Genomic DNA, 11,854 nt, shown 5'->3' with positions numbered 1-11,854 from the left:
AATCTGAACACACTGATTCCGTTGTATCATTAATTATTTTAAGTGAGCAAACACCTGTGCTATGGGGCACACTCTGATCATTATGGTCGCACGGGATTCCTTACACTCCTTTCCATCGCGTCGACAGACATATATGTGTCAACAAGCGTATCGACCAGAGTGAACGAGATAAAGATAAAGCTGAATAGTTACATTTTATTTTGCTTTCATTTCATCGCAAGTAATCAAGACTTGTGTGATGATGTCCTCCATGATCGTGATGGATTCCTCCCGCGTTTTTCCCAGGCAAACCACGTCAAGCGATTTTAAGGTTTCTTCCCACGCTTTTACGGTTGGACAGCTCTCCTCTTGTTTTAGCCGCTCAATCATTACTCCCTCCTCTTACAAATACTTAGCACTTAACCTCCTCAATAACACGGCTTTTTGTAATCCATTTTATTTTCTTATTGTTTCTTCCTGTCAAAGTTCAGGTCCAGCTCCATGGCATCTACTTCTGCTTCTAGCTGTAATACTGGATGTCAACCAGAGAATGAGCAAACAAATGCATCTGAAGAAATTGTTTCCTCTCCATCTACTTCTGCTACAACCTCGGTGGGAACTCTGTTTTCATCCTGTTTTAGCTGGTTTTCTTTCTTACTTTCTCTTTGTTCAACTCAATCCCGTTCTGCGCCTTTTACATCTACCTCTAGTATTGGGGTTAGAAGTGATTGTCAAGGGATCACACCATCTCCATCCACCACACATACCTTTGAACAAGTTACATCATCTCCTTCTAATTCTAGTAGATCCAAAATGCCCGAAAGAAAGCTGCCCTATGATATATTTATTAATCATCGTGGCCCTGATGTGAAGGAGGGACTCGCCACCGATCTCTATAAAACCCTCACTGGCATGGGATTAAGGGTTTTTCTTGATAAAGAAGAGCTCGAATTGGGGGATTTATTGCCTGCAGAAATAGAAGGAGCAATGCACAGTGCTTTGCTTCATATAGCCATATTTTCCAAGAGTTATGCACAATCCCCATGGTGTTTGGCAGAACTTTCATTTATGCTCAAGACGGGCACTCAAATTATTCCTATTTTCTACCATATTCAGCCTGGTGACGTCCGACATGCGAAAGGAGTCTACGCTGAGGCATTTTCAGAGCACAAAAAGAAGGGTAGGTATACCTCAGAAAAGCTTCAGGAGTGGAAGAACGCGCTCAACAATGTTTCAGATACTGTTGGTAGCATCATTCATAATGAAGAGTGAGTACCAAACTCTTACCTGCTGCAATTAAAACATTTTCCTACCATCTTCTACATTTGGTGCATTTTTACTGATCTCAACTTTCACTAGACATGTCACACTAAAGCAATGTTTGTTCTGTTTCGTTTTTGCTGTTGTTCTATATGTTCAGTGATGAGTTCTGTTTCGTTTTGTCGTTGTTATGTATGTTCAGGGATGAGGGAAGCCTGCTCAAAAATATTGTCAATCGTGTGTTGAAAATAATAAAAAATGTGCCATTTGTGGTTTCCAAACATCCGATTGGTCTAGAAGAGACTGTGATGGATTTCGAGAGGAAAATGCTTCAATCTGCAGAAAGCTCTCCCCCTGTGCAAATTGTGGGAATTTGGGGCATGGGTGGTTCTGGCAAAACCACTCTTGCTAAACAATTATATAACAATAAATATACAACTATGGAAAAGTCTAGTTTTCTCTTAGATGTCAGGGATGCCGCTTCAAATAATGTGTTGCACAATAAACAGAAAAAGCTTTTAGAGGACCTCGGTCTCCAAGGTCTATCAATTGATAATGTAGAAGAAGGGAAGGGAATTCTTGCCAACCGCTTGAGATCTGTTCGGGTGCTCATCGTTCTAGATGATGTCAATAATGAAGATCAATTAGATGCTCTCGTACCCAATAAGGACAGTCTTGGATGGGGTAGTTTGATTCTAGTTACTACAAGAGAACTTGAAGTCCTTCAACATTGGGGCATCTCATCTATTTATAAAATGAAATTATTAGATCCACCTCATGCCAAGCAACTATTTTGTTGGCATGCTTTCTTGAAGCCTTCTCCACCGCAACAGTTTGAAGATTTGGTTCAATTTTTTTTAAATGTTTGCAATGGATTACCATTATCTTTAAAGATTTTTGGAGCACAATTATACGGTAATTCAAACAGAGATTATTGGAAAAGTGAATTGAATAAGATCTACAAAATATTACACAAAGATATTAAAGATAGATTGAAAATAAGTTATGATGCCCTAGATGATGAAGAAAAGCAGATGTTTTTGGATACTGCATGTTTTTTCATTGGAGAGACAAAAAAGTTAGGTGTTGCTGCTTGGGATGGATCAGGGTGGAATGGTTTGCATAATTGTGAAAGACTTATTAATAAGTGTTTTATTGAGCTTGGTGATGATGACTGCATAAGAATGCACGACCATTTAAGAGATTTAGGAAGGGAAATTGCAAATCATCAATCACCCTACCGTGTTTGGTCTACCGAACAGATTATTAATGTTGAAAATGAAGCACAGGTAAAACAAATTATTACATTCTTTGTCTATTTGTATTTGTTTGATTCTTGTCTCACATAAATTTACAATAATTTATTTATTGATTGATTCATTTTTATATTTAACAGAGAATTGGAATTCGAGGAATAATGACCACAACAACTGGATCCACAAGGCAAGTGGAGGGCTTTCCTCTATGTTCCCGGGGCAGGAAGATCACAATTAACACAAACAGAGGATATTATACTCTCACACCCTCTTTGCTTGGAATAAAAATTTTTCATGTCAGAGGAAATTACTATAATCAAGTGATTGCTGATATATCTAAAGATCTGATATGGCTCCGCTGGTTTGACATTGAGCGGAACAATCTGGATTCACTGGGTTCATTGAAAAATTTGAGGGTGTTAGAATTCTATGAAAACCCGTTTTCAAACCATCAGCTAGAAGAACTGTGGGTAGCTGACAGTGATGTAAGTATTTTTTTCAACTGTTTAAAAGTTTTATTTAACTATTTTTTATAATTATATAATATGATGTTTAATCAAATTCAACTCTTTAAATATAAGTCAATTTCATTCACTTATCACGTAACTCAGCACAGCGAAAACCCTACCCACTTGATGTGTTTTATTGCAGGCTCCTGTGCAGTTAAGAGAATTGGTTATTTCTCAATGTGATAATTTCCAAAGATTTCCAAAGTCAATAGGAAGTCTCAAACATTTGAAAAAGATAGTCCTGAGAAACATGTTTTGGAACCGGATGGGGAGTCTGCCTAAAGAATTTTGCCTTCTCCAATCGTTGGAGCACCTGGAGTTATCGGGTTGTCGACAGCTATCATCGCTACCCAGAGATTTTGGCCTCTTGAGAAACCTGAGGCATCTTGATTTGTCCGATAGTGAGAATTTGAGGAGGCTGCCTGTCTCTTGTAAGGAGCTCACACTCCTGCAACACCTCAGCTTACAGGGATGTTCTAATCTCACCTTGGAGTCGGACATTCTAGAAAACATGACAAAGCTTGAGTACTTGAACCTTTCTGTCTGCCAACAATTGAAAGAGGTGCCTCATCACATCAATCACCTGAAAAAGTTGCAAGTATTGATGATCGGGAGTGAGTTGCTCACATGTTTGCCGACATTTCTGGGAGATTTGTCCTCCTTGACTGCTCTTGTGATGGAGAATTGTCCCAAGCTGCAATTTATACCAGACTCTCTGGGGAATCTCAGCCTCTTACAGTCTTTAATGATAATGAATTCAGGAGTGGAATCTTTACCAAAATCAGTTAGGCAACTGAATAATCTTCAAACACTTTACATTCATGGGTGCCCAATTCGCCAATTGGATCTCCAGGCAGGATCGTTTGTTTCTTCTCTCTGCAACCTTAAGCTCATAAATTTGTTTAAAACAGAACTGCCCAAGATTTCAATCCATCAGGACTGTTGTCCAGGCCTTGAGACTATCTTCATTGAATATAATAAACATCTAACGGAAATACAAGTTCTACCAAGTACAGTGAAGAACATAAGATTGTCGGAGAGTAAAATGCTGAGGAGTATAAGCGGTGTTGGTGATCTGGTAAGGCTTCAGTGGCTGATTATAACTGGGTGCCCCGAGCTGGATGAGCTTCCCAGTTTTGTGCAATTAGCTTCTCTCCGTGTATTTGAGCTTAAAGGCTGCTACGGAGTTAAGAAAATACAAGGTTTGGAACATTGCAGAGCGTTGGAGGAGCTGACAGCAGAAACGATGTGGGAGGAAGCGGGCATAGAAAGTTTGGAGCGCATGGAAAGATTGAGGATTGTGAAACTCACAGCAATCAGCAGATCAGCTGTCGAAGGTTGCATTCAAAGCATGAAGGTAATAATATTTATAAGCATTTAGAATTCTAGTTATTTTCAGTTGACTGAATGTTGTGCATGCAATTTTCAGAAATGGCCAGATGAAATTGTAATATGTACGCGGGCAGTCTCTGCCGCCGGTTCACTTGTAAACTGTGCCTTTCCCAATCTCTCTGTGTCTGAATGGGATGATAATCAGGATATCAATTCAAATGCCCACGGAATTCTGGTACGTTTTGTTGTAACTTGTAAATCTCCAAAAATGAAATTGGCGTTAATGGGTGATACGGAAGAAATATGCTCCATGGAGGTGAAGAAGGGTAAATGGTTATGGATAGCTCTATTCTCACAAAGATCCAGGTTGCACAGAACACAGAAATATCAAATAAAGGCATTCCCTTCAGCATTCTCTTCACAAGAGGAGTCGGCAAGAAGCAGAGGAAGTATGATGACAATAAGCGCAACGCGGCTGGTGAGAGCAGGCATGACGACATGGCGATTATTTTCAGTTTTGAACAGTACAGGTATCATAAACCCTGCAGATTGGGATACAGCAGAGGTCAGAATAGGCACAATCCCTTCATATAAAGTGGAAAGAGGACGGGTTGTGAAAGGAGAGGTGGAGACGCTTGGGGAGGCTTTCATCTACTTATGCCAGCTTCTATCAAATTGATATTGCAAAATTCATATCATATAATATGAATTCAAAATTATTTATTTTATTCACTGTGTGTAATATTATTTACTGCTATGCTTGATCACAATGTTTATTTTGACAGGGTCTCTGATTATGGTTTCATTTCTGCTATGTGGTATCATTCTAACCAGTGGTTTGGAGAATTGTGTTTCATAGACAGGGGTGGTTCAGACTGATGTTTTTTTGGCAGCAATGGATATGCATCCTTCGGTGATCATACTTTAATCTTCCTTCTATATGCTTCTGTTGGCGGCTTCCTTTATATCTAATGCGGCTTATGTAATTGGGATGGGTTTTTTTATGTACTATGCCAATGGGCATTGGGTATTGGGTAGAATAGGCTTGTGTTACTTAAGCAATACTGAAGGGTTTTCTTACTAGTTCTTTCCCTCCAGTGCTTTTTGAACCAGACACTGTAAAAAACTTTTAAAATTTAATATAGTTCAGTGGTTCTATCCACTTTTATAAAAAAATATATATATATTATTTAATATAAATAAAAGAACAGTTATGAATTCATCAAAAATAATTCTTATGATTGTGTTTTTTGTATTATAGTTTATATTATAGCTTATAAAGAATGACAGTGATAAAAGAGTTTCTACAAATTGATTGGTGTCAATTTAAGGAAATACAAAGCCAAAGTAATACCTTCACTTCATGTTGATATTTTAAGGGTTCAAAACAAGTACCATTGCTTTGTGCTTTGATCGTACATAGTTCTACTTAGTAATCTCTTATGAAAAGTATCCTCCTTACCATTCATGAAAGGTTTATAATATTGCATAAATATAGACTAACATAAACTAGGTATTCAATATAACAAACTGGTCATCTTAGAGAAAAGATCATATCACAAAGATCACTATAATAGAAATAATTAATTTATATTATGCAACCAAAAAATGTATTAGGATAAAATGTGTAGAAAACACTTAAACTTTTGTGCTTCCTCAAATCAATATGGTACTTAGTATAGAGGACTATTCAAAATTTCATGTTCATATGTATAGTTCCCACATGGTCGAATTAATCATATCAATCAAAGGTAAAATGATGAACCACTAGAAACCCTACCTAGACTAGAACATGTGAAATCTTTGTAGGTCAACATAACATCTTCAATTCGCAACATTTAATTTGATAAATTCATAATCCTATACTAATATTGATGGAGTAGTTGGTGCATGTATGCCAAGGAAGAGCATGTGAAATACATTGGAAATATAGGATATGGTGTGATGACAATGAAGAACTAAAATTTCAACCACCATATTAGTGGCTTCAAGGGTCGTCTTCTTTTTCCACCACCAAATGTACATATATACCATGCCTTTATACTGAAAAAATATTTTTGGGTGGGAAAAATATGATTGGGTAGTTGCAAGGCTTTAATCGATTGAAAATGACATTTTGGGTCATCTAGAGAGCATGTTGTGTGTAAGAGTCTTATGGCTATTGAGTTACCTTTGAATCTCTAATTAGTGCTACTCTTGTGAAGAGCTTTCTCTACAAGTATATTGTAATATGTTATTGATTGTTGAATAATATATTGAGTTGCTTTTGGAGTGTGGGTTTTTTCTCCTGAAAGGGTTTTCCCCACGTAAATCGTTATGGTATGCATGTTATTATGTCTATTTTTGTTAAGTTTCTATAACCATTGTAACAATCTATAAAAGCTTTTGCATTACCCTCCTCTCAAGGTTAGTGAAGGAAGTTGTTCCACTACTTAACTTCCTTACATTTTAGACATAAAATTGTAGAATGCAAGTGCAAAGTAAATCGAAATACTTAATGCTTTAATTGTAAAGGTTTTGGACACAAGGTTAATAACTGCGGTAATCAAGTCATGAATAGAAGCTATAAGCCGTTTGTGAATGGAATAAATGGATCAATTATGAATAAGCTCTTTCAAGGTTATTGTCACATATGTTATGGATTTGGTCATAGAGGTAATTAGTGTAGATCTAAAAAAACTCCGATGAATTTAGGACAGAGGAATATAAAGTGTTACAATCGCAAAAAGTATGGATATTTTACTAAAAAATGCAAGAACCTAAATGCTCTGGTAAAATCAAATGAACCTAAGAAGAAGAATGCTATGGTATGGAAAAAGAAGGAAGTGACTAATTTTGCTACATGTGAATTCGGTATAGGTGCTTCTTCTTTCAAAAATTGATCTGGTAGCTTTGGCTTAGGGGGAGTATCAAAGAAAACCTATATGTTTCCCCCTCTTGTGAAGGAGTTACATGTTGTGGCTTGACATGTTGATGTTGATATTGGGATGTTGGCGTTGTTCATGCTTCGATAGAGTGTGTATGTAGAAGCACAAGATCTAGTTGACATCATTTTGACAAGACAGTTTTTGGCGGCAGTACCTTAAGTGTATAAAACATATTAAACATCTACTTTTCGAGATCATTTTTGCATTATGTTTTGAAGATTCTAAAGAGCAGAGTTGTTGAAGAGAAGAACAAAATTTAGAGCAGGGTTAGCATGAAAAGGTATTTTTCTTTACATCTTTTTCTATGGATCCTAAGAAGTTAGTTGCGAGAGAACCTAGTAGTAGAAATACTCAAAAATTGGATTATGTACTTTTGTAAGAATATGATCATGAGAAAATTAAAATTTTGGAAAGTTCCCTATCAAATGAAGATTCACAGAAAATCAGAGAATTAGGGCACCAAGGTTTGGATATTTGGAGCAAGTTTTCATGGTTTGCAAATGAGGATTTGATCAAATTTCTTTTGAATAATATTATGGATGGTCATATGATGTTGGAAAAACCCTATCCAATTTTGAATGAAGCAATATCAATTATTCCTAGTCTTTGTGATGTTGGACCCATTTTGGTGAAGAGAACAGTTAAGAACAAAGAAGTCAAAACCCTAACTAGCATCACAGGTGATCAATGGGAATTGATAATTGATACAATCATCAACCTTATTGTGAGGTTTATTTCTTATGTCTTAAACTCCTTGTAATTGTGCTCCTAATTGCTCCTCTCTATCATCTCTTTCATCTACTTTGCTGCAAGTATTTGAATAGGCTCCTACTCTTGTTAAAGTGGGGGCTAAATGTAGCATTGGAAATTGTCACCAGGCCAACTCACACCTTATGTTTGTGCCCCTACTTTAGTGTATATTTTCCTCATCATTTATCTAGGTTTGATTTGTACCCAATCTCTATTTTTTATGTCATGTACATGTTTGCCACAATGTAGCAAACTGATAGGGGGTGAATCAGTTTTCTCTAAAAATTATACAACTTCAACCAAAACACGGATCTGATAATGAACAGTTAAAGAATAAATACAACACCACATCAATAACACACATAACACCAAGAATTTTGACATGGAAAACCCAGCTAAGGGAAAAACCATGGTGGGAACCTACCCACAATGAGATAATACACTTTTAGAGGTAAGTGAAATATTACATTGGGTAATGCACATGCATTCCATCACACAACCTAGAGCTCACTGCACAAATTACAAAAACCGGGAGGGCTACAACCCTTAGGGAAGGCTAACTACCTTACAGGAAGTCTCACTGACGTACACAATCATTCGAATTACATCCACAAAATCATGAACTGATGAAATAGAATCTCCACATGCCTGAGTACAGTTTTGGTTAAACTCGCTATCTGATATGCTCTCCAACACACTTCTTCACACTACCGAAGGATCAAATCACTTGTTCGCATACTTATTCAATCACACAAATTCTAATTCACTCACAGATACCACGTAGATACTCTCACAATGATTATTACATATATTTATACAAGTCATCAACCTATATTGCAAGGTTGGCTCACCACATGCTACATATTAAAAAATATAATCATACACGCTACAATAATGCATGCAGAACAAAACAATGTCAGCTTAAGACATATAGTCTAGATGTAAACAACCATCACAAATATGAAACACCTACAAGAATTATCCCTCGATCATCTGCAACACACTACACCACGACAAATGTTGCATAACACAAAGAACATTATCGGATTACGAAAATCTTCAATAACGCCCACAAGGATCAATGCAGACCACCAATATGCATAGCACACAATCTAAGAAGATTCACAAGCAACGTGAATCATACCGCAACAACTGCCACAACTCGTATTACAAGAATCATCATCATCTTTATATCAAACCTCAAGAACATCAACACAACAAACTAACAACCGAAAAATATTTGCTTGTGGATTTCCAAATCATGAACCACTTGAACTAAGGACACACACTAATGTCCAAGACACATCCTACACATCTGTAACAAAAGATGTTGCAATTCTGGAGCACAACATATGGATTCACCAACACTACCAATACTGAACAACAAACCTCAATACTTGATCACATAACTCAATCAAATCATCATGCGGACCTCTAAAAATTCAGCTGAATCAACTAGAGATAAGTGTCTGGAAACCCATTAAACCGCATAAGCTCATCTGCAACATACAAGCTAAACCAACTCAACCAATATGACTACAACACAAAAACACATATTGACTTCACATATATTGACATCAGTGACAACATATCAGCCAATATCCAACAATCTCCCGATAATATCCCCCTTTGGCATTGATGGCAACATATGAAATGTGAAAAACAATCAATGCAAAGAATCAACTCCCCCTAAGATAAACAACTCAAATCACAAATATCTGATATATTTCTTATCTCCCCTAAATAGATTTAGGGTTTTTCACATGCTTCTCTCCCCCTTTGACATCAATGACAAAGGTGCAAAAATATGAATTCTCTCTCCCTCTTAGAATTAGCACACAATTCAGAACATCTGAATCATAACACGGACTACTCCCTTTGAGTAGCAGCCACCACTCATCCATCCGGATCACAAGATATTTTTGTGAAGCTCACTATACTGATGCAAATTCATGCATCTTAGTTCTCATCGGGAGGGTAAATCATCCCTAACTTCTCCCAAAGATACTCAAAACTATCTTTAGGCAAAGGCTTCATAAAGATGTCTACAATATGTTCCTTTTTAGACACATACTCCAGTCTAAATTCTTCCCCATTCACCTTCTCTCTCAAGAAATGATACTTGATCTATACATTCTTTTTCTTGGAATGTAGTACATGATTCTTAGAGATATTGATAGCACTTGAATTATCACAGTATATAGCAATAGGCTTATCATAAATAACTCACATATCCTTCAACATTTGTTTCATCCAAATTACCTGAATACAATTGCTAGCAATAGAAATGTATTTAGCCTCTACGGTAGATAATGATATAGCATTTTTCTTCTTACTTGCCCATGACACCAACTTCTTACCAAAAAAGAATGCACAACCTGTAGTACTTTTTCAGTAATCAACATCACCTGCCCAATCAATATCTATATAAGAATTCAAAGTAAAGTCATCATGCATAGGATAGCATTAACCAAAATCAACTGTCCCTTTCAAATATTTGAATATCCGTTTAATAGAAATTACATGAGATTCTTTAGGATCATCTTGAAATCTAGTAGCAAGACATACAACATTCATTATATGTGGTCTAGTTTGTGTCAAATACAATAATCCACCAGTCATGGAACTATATTTGGTTTGATTAGCTTTCAGAGATTCATCATATTTTGTCAACTTGCATCCAATCATCATAGGTGTACCAACAAGCTTTGAGTCATCCAAACCAAATTTCTTTAACAATTCCTTCACATACTCTAAGATATAAAGATACATTTATCCAACTAAGTAATTTTCAATCCCAGAAAGAATTTCATTTCACCAATCATAGACATCTCAAATTCATTATGCATATCTCCAACAAATTTCTTACATAAGAAATCATTTCCTTAAAAAATAATATCATCAACAATGACTTCAACAATCAAAATGTTATTCTGATCAATCTTGAAATACAAAATACTGTCAACGGTACCTTTATTGAATTGAAGATTCATCAAATAATTATCCAATCTGGCATACCAGGCTCTAGGGGCTTGCTTCAGTCCATACAATGCTTTCTTTAACTTGCAAACAATGTCTTTTTCATTTGTCAGTAAGAATCCATTTGGTTGCTCGATGTTGACTTCATCTTCCAATTCACCATTTAGAAAGGCACATTTGACATCCATCTGATAAATTTTAAAATCTTTATGATAGCATAAGCAAGAAATAATCTAACAGCTTCAATTATAGCTACCCAAGCAGAATTCTCCTCATAATCAATTCCTTCTTCTTGAGAGTATCCTTTACACACAAGTTTAGCTTTGTATCTAACAACTTCACCCTGTTCATTAATCTTATTCTAAAAATCCCATTTAGTACCTGATGCACTGCAAAATACACAAAAGGTTAGACTAAAACCTGTGGTCGTATAACACACAAAAACAACAAGAAACAAGGATCAAAGTTAGTGTTAATCAACCAAAAGGAAGTCTAAGCAGGCATATCAAAAGAGACACTAAAAACATGATAAAATATTTAAATATGGAAGTAAATACAACAAGGCATCTCCAAATGCCTTTTAACATGCTCTTAGCTCCTTCTCCCTTGTTCCTCTCCTCTCCCTCCAAGTTCCAAATTAGTGTAGCTCTCAGCAGCTTTTTGCATTATGGATGCCTTATGGAGGTTCAAGATTGTAGATGATTAAGAAAAGTATGCAAATGCAAGCTTAATAACCAAAAAAAGATGAGTTATCTAAATGCTATTTGTTAATTTTAACCAAAAGAGTGAATATGACTAAAATATGCTAAATGCTCTCTAAAATTCTCTATAACTTAGATGCATACAAGTTTTCAGGATTATG

The 11,854-nt window shown here is 36.1% G+C and overlaps 1 protein-coding gene across 1 annotated transcript; it reads left to right on the top strand.

The window, feature by feature from the left end:
- Positions 1-342: 342 nt before the first annotated feature.
- LOC131053771 (TMV resistance protein N) lies at positions 343-5,064 on the top strand. The gene is made up of 5 exons (XM_059207872.1): positions 343-1,247; positions 1,442-2,528; positions 2,636-2,980; positions 3,147-4,361; positions 4,434-5,064. Exons 1-5 carry the CDS (start codon positions 481-483, stop codon positions 5,013-5,015), a joined length of 3,996 nt encoding a protein of 1,331 aa, XP_059063855.1. The 5' UTR covers positions 343-480; the 3' UTR covers positions 5,016-5,064.
- Positions 5,065-11,854: the final 6,790 nt, after the last annotated feature.

This window comes from Cryptomeria japonica, chromosome 7 (assembly GCF_030272615.1).
Source record: "Cryptomeria japonica chromosome 7, Sugi_1.0, whole genome shotgun sequence".
Lineage (NCBI taxonomy): Eukaryota > Viridiplantae > Streptophyta > Pinopsida > Cupressales > Cupressaceae > Cryptomeria > Cryptomeria japonica.
This window is presented reverse-complemented; position numbering and strand designations above follow the sequence as displayed.

Excerpts from the sequence above, each read along its gene's own strand:
- LOC131053771 (XM_059207872.1), top strand. The coding sequence starts at position 481 with ATGGCATCTACTTCTGCTTCTAGCTGTAATACTGGATGTCAACCAGAG. Across the intron at positions 2,529-2,635 it reads ATGTTGAAAATGAAGCACAG|AGAATTGGAATTCGAGGAAT; the intron begins GTAAAACAAATT and ends TATATTTAACAG. Across the intron at positions 4,362-4,433 it reads GTTGCATTCAAAGCATGAAG|AAATGGCCAGATGAAATTGT; the intron begins GTAATAATATTT and ends TGCAATTTTCAG.